This window comes from Scyliorhinus torazame, chromosome 13 (assembly GCF_047496885.1).
Source record: "Scyliorhinus torazame isolate Kashiwa2021f chromosome 13, sScyTor2.1, whole genome shotgun sequence".
NCBI lineage: Eukaryota > Metazoa > Chordata > Chondrichthyes > Carcharhiniformes > Scyliorhinidae > Scyliorhinus > Scyliorhinus torazame.
Window position 1 is genome coordinate 20,389,264 of NC_092719.1, and position 24,413 is coordinate 20,413,676.

At 45.0% G+C, this 24,413-nt stretch overlaps 1 protein-coding gene across 7 annotated transcripts in view; it reads left to right on the forward strand.

Moving 5' to 3' along the window:
• The window catches only part of nrf1 (nuclear respiratory factor 1), a 75,561-nt gene that overhangs the window by 34,151 nt on the left and 16,997 nt on the right, over window positions 1-24,413 (forward strand). For 6 of the 7 annotated variants that reach the window (XM_072471131.1, XM_072471136.1, XM_072471134.1 and 3 more), the window contains 3 exons: window positions 2,877-2,978; window positions 7,016-7,173; window positions 15,321-15,445. In XM_072471131.1, coding sequence (XP_072327232.1) covers window positions 2,877-2,978; window positions 7,016-7,173; window positions 15,321-15,445 — 385 coding nt within the window. The remainder of the gene's footprint in view (window positions 1-2,876; window positions 2,979-7,015; window positions 7,174-15,320; window positions 15,446-24,413) is intronic. The other variant, XM_072471135.1, reaches the window with a different exon arrangement.

The window sequence follows — 24,413 nt, forward strand, 5'->3', positions numbered from 1 at the left end:
TCTGCATGGGTTTCCTCCCACAGTCCAAAGACGTGCAGGTTAGGTGGATTGGCCATGCTAAATGTCCCTTAGTGTCCATAAAAGGTTAGGAGGGGTTATTGGGTTACGGGGATAGGATGGAAGTGTGGGCTTAAATGGGTCGGTGCAGACTCGATGGGCTGAATGGCCTCCTTCTGCAATGTATGTTCTATAACCCATGACCTCTGTCCTTGCCACTTTATCACCAATCTCACTTTCCTCTCTGAAGACTTGAACCCATGTTTCCTGCAACTCCATGTTTGAATTCTCCAATCCACTTTCTGCCCTGCTGCGGCAGTGAAACTGCCCTAATCAACTTCACAAATTGCATCCTTTCTGACTGACCATGGTGCACAATTCCTCCTCATTCTTCTCTGCCTGCCTACAGCCATTGACAAGGTTGACCACGCCATCCTCCAAAATTCCTTTCTCATGGGACTGCACTCAACTGGTTCCATTCTTAACCATCCAGTTGAAACTACAGACTTTGCTGCAATGGTTTCTCTTATCCTTTTCCTGCCCTGTTACCTCTGGAATCCTCCAAAGATCTATCCGTGGTCCGTCTGTTTGTTTTCTCACGCGTTGCCCCTCCGTGACATCATCCAATGTCCGGTACCATATGTGCCCTGCCAACATTGAAGTCTGCTTCACCACCACCTCCCTCCACCCCTGTACTGCCTCTGATTTGTTTTATCTGAATGAGCTTGTGCTCATTCTTGGATGAGCCAACATTTCTTTCAATTGAACACTGACAGTACCAAACCCATTGTCTTCAGCTCCAGCCACAAGCTCTGTTCCTTTGCTCCCAACTCCAATACCCTACCTAGCCACTGTCTCAGGTTGAACCACACTGTTCAGAATCTCAACATCCAACTGAGCCCTATGGTGAGCTTCAGACCCCATATCCTTTGCATCACAAAGACCATCCACTCCACCTGTGTGCTATCAACTATCTCCACTTCTGCTGCAGTCCACCTAGTGCTGCACCCCTCACCCCTGTCTGTGTGGAGTCTGCACATCCTCCCCGTGTGTGCGTGGGTTTCCTCCGGTTTTCTCCCACAGTCCAAAGACGTGCAGGTTAGGTGGATTGGCCATGATAAATTGCCCTGAGTGACCAAAATTGCCCTTAGTGTTGGGTGGGATTACTGGGTTATGGGGATAGGGTGGAGGTGTTGACCTTGGGTAGGGTGCTCTTTCCAAGAGCCGGTGCAGACTCGATGGGCCGAATGGCCTCCTTCTGCACTGTAAATTATATATGATATGATATATATCTTCCTGTAACCCAAGACACTCAACCTCACTGTTAACCACCCGGCCAATCTTTGTGTCATCCCCAAACTTACTGATCCTGCCCGCCACATAGTCATCTATGTCATACAATATGGGACCCAGCACAGATTCCTGTGGTATACCACTAGGCCCTGGCTTCTAGTCACTAAAGCAGCCGTATGTCATCACACTTTGTCTCCCACAGCTAAGCCAATTTTGAATCCACTGTATCAAGTTACGCTGTATCCCATGTGCATTTGCCTTCTTTAAAAGTCTCCCGTGTGGGACCTTGTCAAAGGCTTCGCTGAAATCTATGTAACCTACATCAACTGCGCTACCCTCATCTACACCTGGTCACATGCTCAAAAAATTCAATCAAATTTGTTTTTCAATCAATGTTTAAGACCCCATGGCATATTTCGAATTAGAAGCGGGGTGTTATCCCTGGTGTCCACAGTAATATTTATCCCTCAGTCATCGCCATTAAAACAGATTATCTAATCATTAGTGTTTCTGTTTGTGGGAGCTTGCTGTGCACAAATTAGCTGCCACATTTTCTTCCTTGCAACCGTGCCTACAGTGATAAAGATGCAGATCTGCAGTCAATGGCACCTTACCCAAGTAGCCCTATCTCATGTCTGAGCCATTCCTGAGTCAACGTGCTATATTTGATCGTACGATGTCAGCCATGGCTCAGTTGGTAGTACTCTTACTTCTGAATCAGAAAGTTCTACTTCAAGCCCCACTTCAGGTGCTTGAACCCAGAATCGAGGCTCACCCTCCAGTGCAGAACTGAGGGCAGTGCTGCATTGTTGCAGATGCTGTCTCTTTCACAACATATTAAACTGAGGGCTTGTCTGCCTCCTCAAGCAACGTTAAAGATTCTGGAAAGAAGTTTTCACGTTGATCAATATTTATCTCTGAACTCTCATCTCAAAGGGATTGGCTGGTCATTTTAAAAATTGCTGTTTATGGCTTTCAAATTAGCTGACGCATTTCCAATATTATAACATTGACTACTCAAAAAGTACATCAGAAACTGTAAACTGCGTTGGAACATCCCACGGTCATGAAAGGTGCTTTATAAATTGAAGTATTCCTTTCTATTTTACTTTATTTTATAGAAGCGATTGTATTTGGCCCTGACCCTGCCCTTGCCTGGCATCCAGTTGTGCTTCTTTCCAGAGGGGAGGGGTTGTAGGATATTGATCATGAGCTGAATTAATTTTTTATTTCCCCAACTCTCATTCTTTTTCTTCTCGGAGACACTGAGATTAATTAAAGAATCCGTAATACCCCAGTTCCGACCAAAGGTGGTAACTCAGACCCATCTGGCCTGCATAGCTTTTCACAGTGACCTCAGGGGCTTTTCACGGTAACTTCATTGAAGCCTACTTGTGACAATAAGCTATTATTATTATTAACTTTGCACCAGATTTGTTTACTCACTAAACCATCAGGCGGAGCGGTGACACTGATTTGTTTTGATTTTAAGCGAAGGATAATCTTTGGGAAAGCGGTGAGTGGGGAATGAAGACGCCCTGCTGCAGATTAAAGCACTGTTCTTTCATGTCTGCCCTTATTTGCAGGTTGGCACGGGTGCAACAGTTGCGACTCTTGCAGATGCGTCTGAGCTCCCAGGAACGGTAACTGTTGCTCAGGTGAATTACTCCACTGTGCAGGACGGAGAGGTGAGGGTAGCAGTTGCACACGCACTCACGGGTTGGGAGCTCCATCCCAACTCCCACTGGGCACGACCCAGCACTGACATCCTATCGTGACATCGTGTAACAATGGAGACATCCATGGCCTGGATGGTCCTTTCCACCTGGCTGAAGGGCGAGGTTATAGAACTAGAAGCTTTGTTGGACTGCGGGTGGGGTTTTGGCCGTGGAAGAGAAGGAGACAATTCAGCCCCATGAACCTTTTCTGATTTGTACCTCAACTCCATTTACCTGCCTTTGATTTGTATCCTTTAATACCTTTACCTAACAAGAAACTACAAATTTTGCAGACTTTTGGGAGAACAAATACCAAAATTTCATGTGGAAAAGTGCTTCCTGAAAGGCCTGTTTTTAATTTTCTCAATTTTTAAGACTTGCCCTTTTGTTCTGGACACTCCCTCCAGAGAAAATTGTTTCTCGGTTTCTGCCCTATCAAATCTCTGTACCATTTTAAGTGCCTCAATTAAATCATACCTCAGCTTCCTAAACTCCAGGGAACATAAACAAAGTTTATTTAATGTGGCTCCATAATTTAATCCTGTATGGCCCGGAATCATTACGGTGAGTGTGTACTGCGCCCATTCCATGGCCTATGTATCTTTCCTGTGGATCGGTGCTCAATCTGCACTTTGTTCTCCAGATGGGGCCTAATCAAGGCTCAGTACAAGCGAAGTATCACTTCATCAGCTTTGCGTCCCAATCCTCATGAGATAAAGTTCAACGTTTCCATTTGCCTTTCATTTCTTTTTATACCTGTGCACTAGCTTTCAATGAATTGCTTATGTGGACACCTCTACAGCTCATAGTCTCTGACCATAAGACACACCGAAGAAAAAATAAGTTAAAATATCTTCTTTTAGGAAAACGTCAAATTGTTTAAAACTAATTGTAAATAAATTAAAATATGCCAACATTACACCCGTTTTCTTGATCTGCATGTTTAAGAATTTTGTTTGCTCAATAATCTTAATCTCAATCATTTTGTGCTAGTTGATCAGGGGTTGATCACGTCTTGCTTCATTGGCATCGTTTTGAAAAGACTCATCAAATTGTTTCCCCGTTTTGCTGCCTGCTAAGCTCCAATGGTAACTTATGATAAGAACTAGAAAACTGGTCTTGACTTCTTCAACTCCAAGTTTATTGTGTTCAGCAATCGCTTCTCCAACAACGCCACCTACCATCTTTATATTTGGTGCTGTCTATTAAACAATTAAAACCCCAATTCCAATTTAGGTACGAGGGAACATTAATTCTTTACAACACTGCCTGAGCTTCACTCCCTCTGTGTTGGACTTGATCTGTCCCGTTTAACAGTTTGCAGATTGCTTATTCTGTCCATCACTTTGTCCTTTCATTGGGCTGTTTTGAGCCGCCCTGCCGACCTGGTGGTCCGCATGTCATTTGGTGAATTGGGCGATCCTTTTGTGGCTGTGGCATTCCTGGTGTCAGACCACAAATGTTGCACTGAGGGCAAAAACAATTCACCAAGTTAAGAGACGGTGGAATGTTGTGGGTTCCTTGTCGCTCTGCCCTGAAAGGAATAGCCTTCTGCTTCACCTCACCCCCTATAAAAATTTGGGATTAAATTATTTTTACAGCCAGTGATACCTCTCGTCGCTCCACCAGCCTTTGACAAACCTTATGAGAGCAGTGAAGCCCAAAACTAGTGAATGCTGTGGTGTGACCTAGCCCTTGGCACAACAGTGTTTAGATTCAAACCCACAGCCACGGGTTTGTATTGAAATTGAAAAGTTGGTAAGCAGGCAAGCTATTTCAGCAAATGGTGCTTAAATGACAACGCCAGGTTTTAGGCATTGGTTAGGTGAAGGTGGTAGATGAAGGAAGACTGAGAAATAGGGAGTTTTGCAGCTGTAAGGCAATACAGCGAGTCTTGACTGCCATGTGAGAAGATGGCAATAGCAAGTATGTTTGGACAGCAGGTAATTCAGAGACAGGGGCCCATATAAAAAATAACAAACTGTTCTTCTACTCTGTCCAAAAGAGGAGCTAATGGAACCTTCCCCTGTATGGGTGCTGGATTTAGGTCAGCATATTTCTGACTGCTTGCACTCATAACACATCCTGTAATGTATTGCCCAGTCCCTCATTCACCTAAACTTCCCACACTTAGGACTGTGAGCAATAGGTTCCTAGAATCGCTAAAGTAAATTTTGAAATTAAATTTTCTTCCGTTTTTTGTGTCTGCTGCCCTTAGCTCGACTCGCTTCATTCACCCATCACCACTGTGATTGTCAACTTACATTGACCCCCTGGGCTGGCAGTACCTTGATTTTTAAATTCTCGCCCTTGTTTTCAAATCCCTCCATGGGCGTCTCCATTCCTGTTTCTGTAAACATCTTCAGCCCTATAACCCTCTGAAATGACTGCCTTCGTCGAACTTTGGCCTCTTGCACTTAACTGGTTTTCTTGGCCCTACCATTGGCGGCCGTGCCTTGAGCTGCCAATATCGTGTGCTCTGGAATTCCATCCCTAAACCACTGCTGCTTCCCTCTCTCTCTCTCTCTCTGATGGTCCTTAACACCTACTTCTTTGGCCATATTTTTGGCTTTCTGTCGTAATTCTGGTATTTTTATGTGGCTTGGAGTCAGATTTTGTATGTTATTTACTCCTTTGATGTGTCTTGGGGTGTCTTATACATAAAGATGCCATATAATTATAATTTGGATGCTGTTTGGTAGGATTAAATTATTACAGAGTGGCACAGTAGCACAGTGGTTAGCACTGCTCGAGGGACCTGGGCTCGATTCTCAGCTCTGGGTGCTCCAGTTTCCTCCTACAAGTCCCGAAAGACATGCTTGTTAGGTGAATTGGACATTCTGAATTCTCCCTCAGTGTACGACTAGGGGATTTTCACAGCAACTTCATTGAGGTGTTAATGTAAGCCTACTTGTGACAATAATAAAGATTATTATTATTATACATATGAGTAACAGATTACACCTTGAGAAATTAGGTATTCGAGACCCAGTTAGTTGCACGGCCTTGCAAGAAAAGAGAAAATATTCTCGGTATTTAAATTAAGTGACCAGTTCTTCTAGTTGGGCTAGATTTTTTTTACTAGATTCTAAGTGGCCTGTAAAACAATCTCCTGAGCAGCTGCTACAAACTCGTTAAATACCAGAAAAGGTTTCATTGTTAACTTTCTCTCCTTTGCTCTAGTTTTCACCTCTCCAGAAACTGTTGCGTTCCAGGTCTCTCAGTATATGCAGCAAGTACTCAGCATTCATGTGCAAAACTGGACACTAGCTAATTTGACCGTGACAGCCACCACTACTGGGGCTCATTCCTCGAGCTGGCAGGGTTCATTCCGAGAGTGGAGATCCTACCTCTTCCTCCCACTCAATCCAGTTGTAGCATTGTGGCTGAAATGATTTGGCACCAATCATGGATGAACTATGCATCCTTTCTGATCTGTATGGTTGGGAGCCCAGAATTAGCCTCTGGTAATGTTAAACCTTTGAAATCTCAATAGAAATTTGCAGTAGGTTTGCTTAAAGAGAAAGGGAAGCCTGTGGTGGAGTTTTGTTTTTAGATAGCACTCTGGAACTTTGAATAGAAAATTTATATTTTGTTTCTAATTCTGTCCAAAACCATTGGGCGAGGTATTGCTGGAAAGGAGCTGCCTATGTACCTGAACTGCCCTGCTCGTTTAAACTGGGGCTTGACTAGTCTGAAAGCTGGTATAGATTTGCCACACTGCGGGAAACCCTCTTCTTGCTCTCTGCCATAACCCCCTTCTCCTCAACTGGTTGTTATTTATGGAAATGTCCCAAAACAGCAGCACTTTGTTGGAGCAGGAGATAAAACATTTCCTTTAGTTGTTTATTTTTTATTTTTTTTAAAAGACTGCAACAATATGTGCATATTCCTCTCCCCCTCCCTCTAACCCCACCTCAATCCCCCACATACACACATATTTTCCTTTGATTCTTCACGTTTTTATTTGCTTCTGCCTCAGTAACACCAGCACTTTCTTCACACAGGTGGAACAGAACTGGGCTACGTTGCAAGGTGGGGAAATGGCAATCCAGACGACGCAGGCCTCCGAAGCCACCCAGGCCGTGGCCTCTCTGGCAGAGGCCGCGGTGGCTGCATCTCAGGAGATGCAGCAAGGGGCCACAGTTACCATGGCGCTGAACAGGTGGGTAACAGCCAGCAGAGGTCTGGAGAGATGTTGCATGAAGTTCCCCTTTGATTCTCAGGAAAAGGGAAATATCCTGGGCTAGTGGCTGGACCTTCAGTCTAAATTTAATTTTCAAGTTCACCATTGTTTTAAAAAATATGTAAAGTTTTGAGCTTGAAGTTGAAAATGGTCCTTTTATTGATGCACGTCATTCACATTTCACTGTTGGTGAGATTTTTATTTTTCAATTATTTTGATTATGGTTTTCTACAGTTCTCGACACACAGTGCTTGGACATTCAATTCTGGGTGCAGATGAATGAATGGGTTGTAATGGGGTTCAAGGGTGGGGATAGAAATCGAAAGACAGGTGAACATTTCCCCTTGGACTCTTTTAGCCGGCTCATATTCTACCAAGCAGTTTTGACCAAGACTGAAGAAAAAGTCAACTTGATCTGACCCCAAGGCTGAGATAGGTCATATGATGTTACAGGGAAGATAATAGTGCCTATGGAGGTGAGAGGATTACTCAGAAGGGTTGAGATAAACTTGCAAACACATTTGTGCCAGCAATCACTTGGCGAGTTTGTTCAGAGTAACTTGGGTCAGAAAGGTTGACGGTCTGAGCCTTGATTTGCGCTGAGTTAGTTGGTCTCTGGTTGAGGAAGCAGAATGGAAATGAGATACCTGAAGTTGGTATTTGACCCTGTTCTGGAGATGGGAAAATTAGCCTGAGCGACCCCCTGCCCTCCACCTCTTGCTGGGCAGTGACTGTTCTGATGAAGGGTTGCGTGTCTGAAATGTTAACTAGCCTGTTCTCTTCACCAGTACTGACTGACTTCGTGTTTCCAGCATTTTCTGTTTGTAACTCATAACCTGGACATTTGATTGGTTACCATAGATTCCAACACAGTGGGATCCCTCTGGTATACATTTCTGGTTTTTCGTGTCCATTTTCTCCCCTCTGGAAGGCATTGACTCCACTCTAAGACGAGAATCAATGCATTACCAGGCCAGGTGTTGGATTTGGAGGTATGAGAGCACTTTGAGGACAGTGACCACAATTCGGTGACGTTTACGTTAATGATGGAAAGGGATAAGTATACACCACAGGGCAAGAGTTATAGCTGGGGGAAGGGCAATTATGATGCCATTAGACGTGACTTGGGGGGGATAAGGTGGAGAAGTAGGCTGCAAGTGTTGGGCACACTGGATAAGTGGGGCTTGTTCAAGGATCAGCTACTGCGTGTTCTTGATAAGTATGTACCGGTCAGACAGGGAGGAAGGCATCGAGCGAGGGAACCGTGGTTTACCAAGGAAGTGGAATCTCTTGTTAAGAGGAAGAAGGAGGCCTATGTGAAGATGAGGTGTGAAGTTTCAGTTGGGGCGATGGATAGTTGCAAGGTAGCGAGGAAGGATCTAAAGAGAGAGCTAAGACGAGCAAGGAGGGGACATGAGAAGTATTTGGCAGGAAGGATCAAGGAAAACCCAAAAGCTTTCTATAGGTATGTCAGGAATAAGCGAATGACTAGGGAAAGAGTAGGACCAGTCAAGGACAGGGATGGGAAATTGTGTGTGGAGTCTGAAGAGATAGGCGAGATACTAAATGAATATTTTTCATCAGTATTCACTCAGGAAAAAGATAATGTTGTGGAGGAGAATGCTGAGCCCCAGGCTAATAGAATAGATGGCATTGAGGTACGTAGGGAAGAGGTGTTGGTAATTCTGGACAGGCTTAAAATAGATAAGTCCCCAGGACCTGATGGGATTTATCCTAGGATTCTCTGGGAGGCCAGGGAAGAGATTGCTGGACCTTTGGCTTTGATTTTTATGTCATCATTGGCTACAGGAATAGTGCCAGAGGACTGGAGGACAGCAAATGTGGTCCCTTTGTTCAAAAAGGGGAGCAGAGACAAGCCCGGCAACTATAGACCGGTGAGCCTCACGTCTGTAGTGGGTAAAGTCTTGGAGGGGATTATAAGAGACAAGATTTATAATCATCTAGATAGGAATAATATGATCAGGGATAGTCAGCATGGCTTTGTGAAGGGTAGGTCATGCCCCACAAACCTTTATTGAGTTCTTTGAGAAGGTGACTGAACAGGTAGATGAAGGTAGAGCAGTTGATGTGGTGTATATGGATTTCAGCAAAGCGTTTGATAAGGTTCCCCACGGTAGGCTATTGCAGAAAATACGGAGGCTGGGGATTGAGGGTGATTTAGAGATGTGGATCAGAAATTGGCTAGCTGAAAGAAGACAGAGGGTGGTGGTTGATGGGAAATGTTCAGAATGGAGTTCAGTTACAAGTGGAGTACCACAAGGATCTGTTCTGGGGCCGTTGCTGTTTGTCATTTTTATCAATCACCTAGAGGAAGGCGCAGAAGGGTGGGTGAGTAAATTTGCAGACGATACTAAAGTCGGTGGTGTTGTCGATAGTGTGGAAGGATGTAGCAGGTTACAGAGGGATATAGATAAGCTGCAGAGCTGGGCTGAGAGGTGGCAAATGGAGTTTAATGAAGAGAAGTGTGAGGTGATTCACTTTGGAAGGAATAACAGGAATGCGGAATATTTGGCTAATGGTAAAGTTCTTGAAAGTGTGGATGAGCAGAGGGATATAAGTGTCCATGTACATAGATCCCTGAAAGTTGCCACCCAGGTTGATAGGGTTGTGAAGAAGGCCTATGGAGTGTTGGCCTTTATTGGTAGAGGGATTGAGTTCCGGAGTCGGGAGGTCATGTTGCAGCTGTACAGAACTCTGGTACGGCCGCATTTGGAGTATTGCGTACAGTTCTGGTCACCGCATTATAGGAAGGACGTGGAGGCTTTGTAGCGGGTGCAGAGGAGATTTACCAGGATGTTGCCTGGTATGGAGGGAAAATCTTATGAGGAAAGGCTGATGGATTTGAGGTTGTTTTCGTTGGAGAGAAGAAGGTTAAGAGGAGACTTAATAGAGGCATACAAAATGATCAGGGGGTTGGATAGGGTGGACAGTGAGAGCCTTCTCCCGCGGATGGAAATGGCTGGCACAAGGGGACATAACTTTAAACTGAGGGGTAATAGATATAGGACAGAGGTCAGAGGTAGGTTCTTTACGCAAAGAGTAGTGAGGCCGTGGAATGCCCTACCTGCTACAGTAGTGAACTCGCCAACATTGAGGGCATTTAAAAGTTTATTGGATAAACATATGGATGATAATGGCATAGTGTAGGTTAGATGGCTTTTTGTTTCGGTGCAACATCGTGGGCCGAAGGGCCTGTACTGCGCTGTATTGTTCTATGTCTCTCTGGTACCTCACCCAAACAGATCATCTTCATGTGTCCAGACTATTCAACTGGAGAGGCGATGGGGAGGGTCACCATCAAATCAGATCCCCACGTCCCTCCTTGTGTCTGCTCCTGTCAGGATACTGGGTAGGAATCATGGGTGAGACACCCGGATCTGTTTCCTGTCCCTCAATCGTGGTTAAGTGGCAGCCCTTAAGTTAAAAGCTCATGGAATAAGATCCATTTCCATGCTGACTCTCAAGTGCAATACTGAGGGAGTTCTGCAGTTTGGAGGTGCAATCTTTCACATGAGACGATGCCCCATCCGTTTCCTCAGTTGGACATAAAAAAATCCATGGCACTATTTGAAGAATAACAGAAGTCCCTCATGCCATGACCAACATCTATCCCCTAACCAGCATCACTAGATCCTGTTATCTGGTCATTTTCACAGTGCTATTTGTGGGATCTTGCTGTACACAAATTGGGTGCCTAATTTCCTACATTACAACAGTGACCACACTGAAGAAAAAGTCAACTTGCTGATCTGACCCCAAGGCTGAGATAGGCCATATGATGTTACAGGGAAGATTGTCTGTAAGGAGCTTTGGAATGCCCTGAGGACACTGTATAAATTCAAGTTCTTTATTTGAATTGTACCTCCTATTGCTCCATGGATGCTGTACCTAATTCAGCACAGAGCACAGGTTGAACCTCTGGCCTCCCAGGTGACAGCACTGCTCTCTGGATACAACGCTGATCCAGCAGGTGAAGACTAGCATAAGTTTCTGTTGGGATTGGTTCTCAGGGCAAAGACACGTGAACCAGTGGTTTGTGGAGGGGCCACAACATGTTATTCATGCATCTGGTGTTGTTCAAAGCTCATTACTTGGAACAACACCAGCTGAGAATGTTTTGGGGAACTGGTGACTGAGGCATGAATAAAGCAAAGTGGATGTGGGGGGTGGGGGAAGGGTGCATTAGCACAGTATAAATATATTCATATATTTTTGGATTGGGTATACATTGTACCCTTCTCCTATTGTTGATTTTAAACCAAAGAAGCAGTGGGAGGTCTCATTTTTAGCTTGTAGGCAAATTGTTGACTGAGATGCTTGAAACGGGACATCTGGCTCTTAAGCTGCTGGTTCAGGAGAAGTGTTACACGTGGGTGTCAAATATTGGCGATGACGTATGTGCTACAGTTTTGCTCGGCTACCTTTGGTGATGAGAGAATTTCTCGTCCACTCAAGGAGAGGTTCACACTGTTAATAGAAACTAAACTGAAAACACAGGGTTTCTTTTTGGGTAGAGTCTGGTGAGATGGATTATACAAGGTGTTTGGAAGAAGTGACCTTAAAGAGTGGAGTGGCATTTTCTCATTCCCTGCTTTCTCCTGTCTCTAACCAACAAATGCTATGTTAAAGTCAAGATAGAATGTGCCACCCTAAACATTTCTGCTCTCTATATTATAAAACCAATGTAGAGATACTGGAGTGGGTGCTAAAGGATGACTTAGCAGAATTAATCAGAACTGAGAGATTGTGCCTTTCACGCAAGGTTCAGGCCTCACCCACACAAACTCAAAGATGTGCAGGTTAGATGGATTGGCCACACTAAATTGCCCCTTATTTGGGAGAAGAAAAATTGGGTACTCGTAAGTTAATTTTTTTTTTTAATCAAAAATAGATTGCAGAAGCTGGGACAGTTTTCCTTGGAGAAGAGAAGGTTGGGAAGAGATTTAATAGAGGTATTCAGAATCGTGAGGGGTCCAGATCGATCAGATGGGGAGAAACTTCCCATTCGTAGAAAGGATCGAGAGCACAGATTTAAAGTAACTGACAAAAGCAAAGGCTTGAGGAGAAAAATCCTCTTCATGCAGTGAATAGTTAAGGCCTGGAATGCAGTACCTGAGAGTGTGGTGGAAGCAGGTTCAATCGAGGCACTCAAACAAGAATTAGATTGTTACCTGAAAAGGAAGAGTGTACAGGGTTGCTGGGAGAATGGAACTAGATAAATTGCTCCTTCTGCCCTGTAACATTTCTGAAATTGTTCTGAGAAGCCATACAAATAGAGGCTTTTCACAGTAACTTCATTGAATCCTACTTGTGACAATAAGCGATTTTCATTCATTTTCAATTAAAATTGCACAGCTTTTGTTAATTTGCTAACAGCTTTTCCACTTCAACTTTGAACACATTCTCTTACTAATCGACATTACAAATGTGTCATGTAGGCCTCTGCCTGTCTGCTGCCTGCTTTAATTAGATCCATCAGACGTCAGATCAGGTGTACTTGCCGCAAATAGCTTTTGTCTGTGTAACTATCCTTGCATCTAGTGCAGAGGTTTTGTAGAGGCTCCTGAGCCATCCTTTTTATGTACTCTTGTGTTATTCTACCGTTTCTGAAGAAAAGCCCATTTTGTTGCTCTGGAGGTTTTGTTTTTGAGTGAGAGTAATGCATGGTTAGCACAGGGTGATTCCAGTAGTTAGTGCAGATAGCTGATTTTCCTTCACCCTACTAATAACGTTTCACCAAGGTCGGGTACAGCTGCCGTGGCCAGCCTCCGCACCCCTGGGTGTGACAGAGGAATTCTGCCCTCCTTCTTCCTTCGGATCCTTATCCATTGAGCCCTGCTGGAGGATTGTGAGCTTACAGGTGAGGAGAGGAATAAGTACTGTGGTGGTGCCATTCAGCAGCCACTACCACCTCTCACTGTCGAGGCTCATTACACTAAATACTTACATCTCAGATGGGATTCTGTGAAATCAGAATCTTTTGTCAATGAATCTTACAAGGTTCTACATTGATTTCAGGAGATGGCGATTATGTTTCACTGAGTTTCACCCCTCAAGCTTTTGATGAATTTTGCAGCCAATTAAAAAAAGTCTTATTTTAAGTGGTAGTGCTGTACTGATTCCAGCAGGGGGCAGTAACGATTGGTATTTTCCCAGTAGCAATCCACTGGATCGGACTGAATAGATTGAACTCAAACTAAAACGCATTGTGCACACTGTATAATGTGATTAGTGTTGCATTATTCTTCACTTGAATTGCAGCAAGACTGACTATAATGTGCCACATTTAAAGAGTTTGTCAAGGGATGAGATCTCAAGTGGTGGCATGGAGGACCGCCCCCATTGACCAGACAGCAACTTAATTCTGGCTTTTTATGCCACGATATTCCCCACCGCCCACCAACTTTCCTCCAACCTTCCATTTCTCCCAACTGCATCTGAACTGCACCAGAGTTGGCGAGCCGTGTATCAGAACCCAGAAAGAAGTGGTGCAGCCCATCTGCTGTGGGGAACTTGAGTCACCAGTTAACCCTTGGCCCCTATCTCATCATCTGGTGGATTATTGAGGTCTGAACTGAGAATGAAGTCAAGTTTATAAACTTCGGGCAGCACGTTGACGCAGTGGTTAGCCTCACGGCGCCGAGGTCCCAGGTTCGATCCCGGCTTTGGGTCACTATCCGTGCAGAGTTTGCACATTCTCCCCATGTTTGCGTGGGATTCGCCACCACAACCCAAAGATGTGCAGGGTAGGTGGATTGGCCATGCTAAATTGCCTCTTAATTGGAAAAAAGGAATTGGGTACTCTAACTTTATTTGAAAAAAGTTTATAAACTCCGATCCAGTCTCCGTTAAGAACAGAATGAAATCCTGTTGCAATTGGAGTGAGTTGTGGACCAGCTCATTGCTTTATGATTGAACTGATGTTATTGATGTTTCTACTGTGCAGTTTTTATTTTGGAAGGTTGTTGTGGGGCTCAGACTCTCTGAGTCTGTGAAACTCTTCCCCAGAGAGTGGTGGGGGCAGGGTCATTGATTATGTTTAAGGCTGAGCTAGATAGTTGATTGACAAGAGAGTCAAAGATAATAGGGGATAGGAAAGAATGTGGTGTTGATACCACAATGAGATTGACTGTGATCTTATTGAATGGTGGAATAGACTCGAGGGGCTGAATGGCCCATTCCTCCTAATTCATATGTTCTCATGATCATTGCTAGGACATGCATACAGAGAGTGACAGTGCTGTACCCGTATCTCAAGGCTGTTTAGGCTGCAAGATATATCAAGGGTTAATACCATACACAGAACTGTTTCCTAGCAAGACTTTGCTTCCTCAAGGAAGGAGTTTACAGTCAGCATGACTGATTTGGTTGCATTCTCGCGTCTTGAGTCAGGCAGTTCAAGGTCCGAGCTCCATTTCAGGACCTGTGCATATGATCGAGGAAGTACTGCGGTAGTATTGCATCAGTGTTCTTCAGCAATCTTGTATCCTCTGATTACCGATTGTTCTGCTGGTGTCCTTTCTGCTGGGTTAAGTAAATGTTAAGTTGGAACAGGAAGACAATGAAATGAGTTTCCTGGAAAGATGAGGTCAAATGGGCAAAGGACCATGCTGATCCTAACCCATGTTCTGCTTTTGTGGTGGTATATTTGCAGGCGGAGAGACTAGAGAAGCTGTTGTTCTTGGAGCAGAGACGATTAAATGGAGACATTTAAAATTCGGAGCAATTTTGATAGAGTGGATAGAGAGGAACTGTTTCACTGGCAAGAGGATCAGTGACTAGAGGTGACAGATTTAAAATAATAGGCAGAGAACTTGGGAATGTTAGGGTTTTTTAATGTTGCTATAATCTGCCTGAAAGGATGGTGGAAGTAGATTCATTACTCCTTCCCAAAGGGAATTGGATAAATACTTGATGGGGGGATATTCATGGGGCCATGGGAGAAGAAACTAATTGATAACTCTTTCAAAGAGCTGGCATAGGCCAAATGGCCTCCTTCTGTGCAGTACAATAGCGTGTGTTGTATTTGTATATATGTACATGGAGTATATTTCTACTGGAGAATCAAGTGAGTGACCAACATGTTATGTGCTTCCTTGCTACAGCGAGGCTGCTGCCCATGCTGTTGCCACACTTGCCGAAGCCACCCTGCAGGGCGGAGGCCAGATTGTGCTGTCGGGGGAGACTGCCGCTGCTGTAGGAGCACTGACTGGCGTTCAGGATGCCAATGGTAAGAATTGCCATTATTTCTTTCTATGATTTATCTTGAGCTGCAGTTGTGTTTTGAAGTCTGTCAATACATCCCATAGCTCTTGGTGATTTTTTTCCTGCTGCTGCTACCTATTCATTTTAGAATTCCTCCTTCACCTCAGCTTCCCACCCCTTCTTTGACCCTATTTCCCTAGGTGCCTGCACTGCATTCAACCTTCAAAACTAACCTCTATAGTATTTACAAGCAGTTCCATCTCTAATCACCAGGTGAGTGCAGATAAAGAATGCACATTTTGACTCTGCATTCCAGAATGCTACATTCTTCTTACAGCACCATCCATTCTTTTCTTTCTAAATGAGCCCCGTCCGTGCCTTGGCTTCAATGACCTTTCATGGCAACTGGTTCCAACTGACGATCGCTTTCTGCATAAAGAAATGCTTCTCGAGATCCATTCTAAACTTCAACCCTGCTGTCAGGGCACATGCAAGCATTGTTCAGGGTTTGCCTTCTCAAACGTGTTACGTAGCTCATACAACTGCATTGCATCGCCTTTTTGTCAAGAGCCCGTGCTCACCTAGTCATTGCTTATCCATCTGGCACTGGAGATTAGCAAACCTAATGGAATAAAATAGATTTGGGGGATTTTCAAAATTCATAATTGCGTCTAAAGAATTTAAAATGCTATAGCTATTTATTTTGTAAAATTTAACTCCACAAACATCAGAGTCTGTCACTTCCATTTTCCAGGCTGTCCAGATCCTTTTGGTCATAAACTGATGCCTGCGGCCAGGATGAATATTTGATGACTACAAGCTGTCATGAAACTTTTATGACCATATCATAATAATGTGATGTAAATTTCATTCACAAAATCCTTTCAACATTGCAACACACACAATCCATCTTGAGCGTGTCCGGCTTTTTAATCGGCCATAACTAATGAATGATGTGTAGCAGGTCCAGTAAAGATAAGTGCTTTGAGAAATTGACTCCTGGAGTGGGGAGTGAAAAAGGAGAGAACGGAGAAATTGGGTGATTAGTAGAACTCGTACACTAAAAGAAGTTGGCATCTAGGGATTATTAAGGATTGGGCGGCCCAGTTGCTTCACAGCTCCAGGGTCCCAGGTTCGATTCCTGACTTGGGTCACTGTGCGGAGTCTGCACGTCTTCCCCGTGTCGGCGGTGGTTTCCTCCGGGTGCTCCGGTTTCCTCCCACTGTCCAAAGATGTGCAGGTTAGGGGGATTGGCCATGCTAAATTGCCCCTTAGTGTCCAAATAGGTGAGGTGGGGTTACTGGGTTACAGGTATAGGGTGGAGGTGTGGACTTGGGTAGAGTGCTCTCCAAGGGCTGTTGCAGACTCGATGGGCCGAATGGCCTCCTGCACTGTAAATTCTATGCATCATGAAAGTTTTTATTGTGATTGTGTTTCTCAAGATTGGGATGTAAATGCTAAGGATAGAGCACATTCCTATCTGGGACATCCAGTATCTGCCTCAGTGCTCCCAGATCTGGTGTAGCATAAGTCACACCATCCATCCTTGTAATTTAATTGAGCATGCCAACTTTTGCCAGTTTGTTGAGGTTAAGACTATACTGATGGAACTGGGTTCGGGCTCATTAACCTACTTTACATAGTATTCTTGCAGCTAGCAATGGGGGGAGAGACTTTGGTCCCATTAATCTGGATCAGAATGGAATTTTGGTTCCAGAGATGGTAAAAGGAGTATCCTAATCTACTGCCATTTAGTCCTCCATAAGTAAATTCACATGATTAGTGTTTCTGAATACCAATCCCGATTTGGAATTTTGCACCATTACTTGGCTGAATGAAAAGTTCTTTGATGCAGAAACTGGTTTGCTTGCCTTAAATGTTGGGAAAGCTTTTGGCTCCATCAAATTAGCAGAGAACTCCCAATGGACCGTCGTGCAATATTGATTATTAATCTTGCCACTTGGTTGGAGACGGGACAGCACCAAGCAGTCAGGGCTTTTATTTTGTATTTGTTTGATCCTCAACAGCAGGAATGCTTTCATTTATCCACATCCTTGTCATGTATAAACCATCTGAGAGATTTTACACAGGGCATTACTTTTTGAAGTAAGCACAGCAACTGTTCTGTACCATTTAGCAACAGTGCCCCACATTCAGTAGTCACAAACGTCTTTTATTAAAAGGCCGTGGCAATTCCAGAGGGTAATGCTGGGTTTGTTACTTGCCCTCGGTGTTTCGAGTGATGTAGTTTTATTAACCGTGACAATTTGAAAATGTGTTCTCCGGCTTCTCCATTGTACATCCATGTCAACATCACACTTATTTTTGTCCCTTAATTTTTAACACCTATATTGCCTGGAGTCTAGGCAGTCACCTGTTCCAATCTCCCAGTTGTCTGTGCAAATGACATACAGCTCGTCAATTGATAGAATTGAGTGTGGTGCTGAGTCCTTTCAGGGCTCCTGAATGAAATTGGAACAACATAGTGTGAGAGAGGAAAGGAATGAGTCTCACTTATTCCTTAATATGGAAAGATGGACTGGAGGAACCAGAGACCCTTATTTAATCCAGTCGCCCCCTTAAACACTGAGGAGTTGTGGTTAGCACTGTTGCTTCACGGATCCGGGTTCGATTCCCGTCTTGGGTCACTGTCTGTGTGGAGTCTGCATGTTCTCCCCGTGTCTGCGTGGGTTTCCTCCGGGTGCTCCGGTTTCCTCCCTCAAGTCCCGAAAGACATGCTGTTAGGTAATTTGGACATTTTGAATTCTCCCTCTTGTGTACCCGAACAGGTGCTGGAGTGTAGCGACTGATTAATAAGGGGATCAGGGATTATGGGGAGAAAGCAGGAGAATGGGGATGAGGAACATATCAGCCATGATTGAATGGCGGAGCAGACTCAATGGGCCAAGTGGCCTAATTCTGCTCCTATGTCTTATGGTCTTATGACTCGGGGATTTTCACAGTAACTTCATTGCAGTGTCAATGTAAGCCTACTTGTGACACTAATAAAGATTATTATTATTATTAATAATGTTTCCTCCCTCCCTCTGCCCTCAAAGATGTGTACTTTCCAAAAATAGCTCTCTCTCTCTTTGAGGCATGTGGCCTTCTGAGCTGTTGTAAAGAGCTTTGGTGCAGTCCATTATCAGTCAATAGATTAAGCGCTACAACAGCTGTCATGGGCAATTCTGCCAGACCCTGAGAGGCAGGTGGCAGTCTTGAATCTGGGCAATAATTGGAAATGTATGCTTATGTATTTGGAAAGTAAAGCTGATCAAAGGGGCTTGGTACGACAGGTAACAAGGTTTTTTGCCTGCTGAGTGCTGGGAGTCTCATGGGGTATAAAGCCTTGTCTTCTCTGTGTGTGTAATTGTGTGTGTGTGTGTGTGTAACTGTGTGTGTGTGTAACTGTGTGTGTGTGTGTGTGTGTGTGTGTAACTATGTGTGTGTGTGTGTGTAACTATGTGTGTGTGCACCTGTCTGTATGCGTGCGCCCGCGCGCACCTGTGTGTGTGTGTGTCTGCACCTCTGTTTGCGCCTGTCTGTGTGTTTGCATGTGTGTGTGTGTGCTTGCGCCTGTGTTTGTGTTTGCGTGCGTGTGTGGGGGTGTAGGCTAAGTTTAGAAAATGTTGCTCAGCACAAACCTTTGTTATAACCTAGTAAGCATTCACCAGCAGAGAGTTAGAACCCGTGGACATATTCACCAGCAGGGAGTTAACACCCATGGAAACATTCACCGGCAGGGAGTTCGCAACCATGGAAACATTCACTACCAGTGGGGCGGCAAGGTGGCACAGTGTTTAGCCCTCACAACGCTGAGGTCCCGGGTTCGATCCCAGCCCCGGGTCACTGTCCCTGTGGAGTTTGCACATTCTCCCTGTATTTGCGTGGGTCTCACCCCCACAACCCAAAGATGTGTCGGGTAGGTGGATTGGCCACGTTAAATTTCCCCATAATTAAAAAAAAAAAAGAATTGGGTACTTTAAATTTAAAAAATATATATTCACCAGCAGAGAGCTAGCACCCATGGAAACATTCACCCACAGGGAACAAGGACCGTGGAAACATTCACCAGCACGGAGTTAACACCCATGAAAACATTCACCGACAAGGAACCAGCACCGTGGAAACATTTACCAACTGGGAGCTAGCACTGTGGAAACATTCACCAACTGGGAGGTGGCACCCGTGGGAACATTCACCGACAGGGAACCAGCATCCATGGGCACATTCACCAGCATGGAGTTAGTACCGTTGGAAACACTCACAGATGGGGAACTAGCACCGTGGAAACGTTCGCCAACGAGGAACTAGCACCCGTGGAACCATTCACCGACAGGGAACTAGCACCCGTGGAACCATTCACCGACAGGGAACTGGCACCGTGGAACCATTCACCGACAGGGAACTAGCACCCATAGATACATTCACCGACAGGGAACTAGCACCCATGGAAACGTTCACCGACAGGGAACTAGCACCGGTGGAAACATTCACCGACAGGGAACTAGCACCCATAGATACATTCACCGACAGGGAACTAGCACCCATGGAAACGTTCACCGACAGGGAACTAGCACCGGTGGAAACATTCGGCGACAGGGATCTCGCACCGTGGGAACATTCACTAGCACGGAATTGTACTGTTGGAAACATTCACCGACGAAGAACTAGCACCGTGGGAACACTCGCCAACATGGAGTTAGCACCCATGGAAACAGTGAACCAGTACCTATGGAAACATTCACTGACAGGGAACTAGCACCTGTGGAAACATTCGCCGATAGGGAACTAGCACCCATGGAAACATTCACCAGCACGGAGTTAGTACCGGTCGAAATATTTTGACAGGGAGCTAGCACCGTGGAAACATTCACTGACCGGGAACCAGCACCGTGGAAACATTCACCGACAGGGAACCAGCACCCATGGGAACATTCACCGACAGGGAGCTAGCACCGGTGGTAACATTCACTGACAGGGAACTAGTACCCATTGAAACGTTCACCGACAGGGTACCAGCACCGGTTGAAACATTCAGCGACAGGGAGCTAGCACCCATTGAAACATTCACCGACAGGGAACTAGCACCCATGGAAACATTCACCGACAGGGTACTAGCACCGGTTGAAACATTCAGCGACGGAGCTAGCACCCAATGAGACATTCACCGGCAGGGAGCTAGCACCCATGGAAACATTCACCGATAGGGAACTAGCACCCAAGGAAACATTCACCGACTGGGTACTAGCACCCATGGAAACATTCACCGACTGGAAACTAGCACCGTGGAAACGTTCACCGACAGGGATCCAGCACCGGTGGAAACATTCACCGACGGGGAACAAGCACCGGTGGAAACATTCACCGACCGGGAACTTGCACCCATTGAAACATTCACTGACCAGGAACTAGCACCCATTGAAACATTCACTGACCAGGAACTAGCACCCATTGAAACGTTCACCGACAGGGTACCAGCACCGGTTGAAACATTCAGCGACAGGGAGCTAGCACCCATGGAAACATTCACCGATAGGGAACTAGCACCCATTGAAACATTCACCATCAGGAAGTTAGCACCCGTGTAAACATTCACTGGCAGGAAACTTGCAGTCAGAACATGTGAAAACAACGGCAGGATAACCGTTGGGAACAATTTCCATAGAAATCTCCACCCAGTAAGGACATATATTTCAGTGGATGCTGGTTCCCTCAAGGTATCTAATTCCAAAGGTGTTGGATCCGACTGGTGTCTCTTCCCTGGCGTGCTGACTAGCGTCAGACAAATTCTACAAGTTTGGAATTATATGGAACAAACCTCACTCATTCTCACTCTATCGAATTCTGATGGTCTAAAGCCCGCTCATATGTTCTGACTATAAGATTCCTGTTGCCCAAACCTTTTCTATCCGTTCCCATTTAGTCGAGATTTACCATTACATTTCTCGTAGATGCAGACACTGACAAATCTCTTTGGCAGAAAGCAGTGTTGTTTCTGGAGGGTCTAATTTCCTTCTCTGCAGTGTTTGTACGTCTGCTAGAGCTCGGGTGAAACTGACAGTTCATTAGGCCAAGGGCACAGAGATGCAACAGTAGATATTTTTAGAAATCTTGATCTCAATGTAACCCAGATTTTTTTGGCATGGTAGTTAATACTTTCTATCAGGATTTGAGTGCGCTTACAGTCTACTGTACAATTCAATTAAACCTGGCTGTGGAGTGAAGCATTTTGTTTGGAACAGGGTCAAAAATTTATAATTTTGTCTGAAGCCTTTTTGCCCCTCCATTTCTCACATATCACATCCACCACTGGTTAGGACAAAAGAAAGGGAAAATGTTGGTTCATAAACAACTTGTTACTTGATTTGATGCTGTTGGAATATTGCAGTGTGAGAGCAGCCCTTGATTTAGTCTCTCAATCTCTGTTTCTGTCACAACACGCAGCAGTAACCTCTCAAGGTCACTGCCATCTAACACAGGCTGCCCAGAGTCGAGTGTCTTAGGGTCCAGCATGCAGATTAAATGATGTCATCACCAGTAAATGGGTGCACCGTTGCTATTTGCCTAAGACTCTTTAAAAACACAGTGACAGCAGAATTGACAAAGCTCATTAAGAAAGGGATAACATGGCTTTCAGCGTGTAGCATTGAGACTTGAATCAGCAACTGAGAGCAATATAAAAACCCGCTTTCCAAATACAAAATAGAGGACAGGAAAGGAACTGCCACGTTATATTTTAAAAATATAGCATTTTGGTGATTATGTGTACAAAGACTCTTTAAATGAGGGAGCCTCCCATCAACTCAACAGCTACAATAGCTCCACAAGGGAAGGGCCATATCCACAGTGGAGGGCAGGACTATAAAGCAATAGAAGACAAGTGAATGAGGAAGGAGAGGGCAACACTGATTCCAATTAAATTGGGACAAGGAGGCTTCAGGTTGATGCAAGTCAACAGCAAGTTTGAGACTGACATTTGGTGGTGCGTGATCAGTGTGTAGGGAAGCTAATTTGGAAGCAAAGGTGCTGCCACATTTAAGAAGCAGCTGGAAGTGTGATGGGTAGTGGGGCAAGCTTGAGGTTTGTTTGGGTTGAGAAAGTGCTGACAGAGATAAGAGGTTCGACAGCACTTGGATCCTGGCAAAGAGTGGGTTAAGATAGAAAGGAGGACTGTAAGACCTGATATTAGCTTTCAGGGAAAAGGAAGATTGTGTAGGATGATGTGGTTTGAGGGAGAGCAGCCATGGAACCTTGTAGGACTTCCCACCCATGCCGGATCTTTGAATGGGTGACCAATTAGACTCTCCCCACTGCTCACTCCCCATAGACCTGCAATTTTCTCTCCTTCAGCTAATTGTCCAGTTGTCTTTTGTAAATTACTACTGAATCAGTTCGCCCTACTCCGAGGCAGTACATTCCAGATCATAATTCACTCCCTTGCGCCTTCCTATCTCTGTAATCTTCAGCCCCACACCCCTCAATTGTCTGCACTCATCTTATTCTGGCCTCTTGAGCAACTGCAATTTTCATTACTCACCATTGGTGACCAAGCCTTTACATAGAACATAACAGTGCAGAAAGAGGCCATTCGGCACATCGAGTCTGCACCAACCCACTTAAGCCGTCACTTCCACCCTATCCCCGTAACCCAATAACCCCTCCTAACCTAACATTTTTTGGTCACTCAGGGCAATTTATCATGGCCAATCCACCTAACCTGCACGTCTTTGGACTGTGGGAGGAAACCGGAGCACCCGGAGGAAACCCACGCAGACACGGGGAGAATGTGCAGACTCCGCACAGACAGTGACCCAGCGGAGAATCGAACCTGGAACCTTGGCGCTGTGAAGCCACAGTGCTATCCACTTGTGCTACCGTGCTGCCCTTAGTAGACCCTCGTCTCTGGAATTCCCTCCCTTCACCTCTCCGTCTTGCTTTCTTCCTTTAAGATGTTTCTTCAAACATAAGTCTATGACCAAGCCTTTGGTCATCTTACCTAATAAATCCTTATGTAGCTCACTGTCTATTTCGTAACATGCCTATGAAGCACCTTGGGGCATTTTATTGCATTAAAGTTGCTATATAAATATCAGTTGCTGCTCCTTAAATAAAATCCTCCTCATTTCTCCTCCGGTTTATTCAAAGTTTTGTGATATGCAAAACTCCCATTGTAGATTATGGCCTTCTCAGGTCATAGAATTTACAGTGCAGAAGGAGGCCATTCGGCCCATCGAGTCTGCACCGGCTCTTGGAAAGAGCACCCTACCCAAGCCCACACCTCCACCCGACACAAAGGGCAATTTTGGACACTAAGGGCAATTTAGCACGGCCAATCCACCTAACCTGCATATCTTTGGGCTGTGGGAGGAAACCGGAGTACCTGGAGGAAACCCACGCACACATGGGGAGACCGTGCAGACTCCACACAGACAGTGACCCAAGCCAGGAATCGAACCTGGAACCTTGGAGCTGTGAAGCAATTGTGCTAACCACTATGCTACCGTGCTGCCCAAACCTGTAATCATGGCTATTCATAGAAAGAAAGAAAGATTTGCATTTATATGGTACCTTTCAAGACCTCAGGATACCCAAAGCGCTTTACATCCAGTGACGTTTTGCAATATTGTCACTGTTGTAGAAAATGTGGCAGCCAATTTGCCACAGCAAGCTAGCGCAATGTGATTTAATACTCATTTACTGTCTCATCCGAAAGGCAGCGTCTCCAACAGTGCAGAACTCCCTTAGCACTCCACGGGCAGTACAGCACTCACAGAACTGCAATAGAATGTTGGTCTAGTTTTTTGTGGATGTCCTCTGGAGTGAGACTTGAACCCATAACCTTCTGACTCAGAAGCGAGACTGCCTCCAACTAGACCACGATGACACTAGTACCCTCTTCTCTGCACCTCTTGCAGTTGCCTGACCATTGTTGCTGTTCAAGTAAGGCCACCCTGTACACAATTCACCATCTTGGCTTTAGCCTCCTCCTG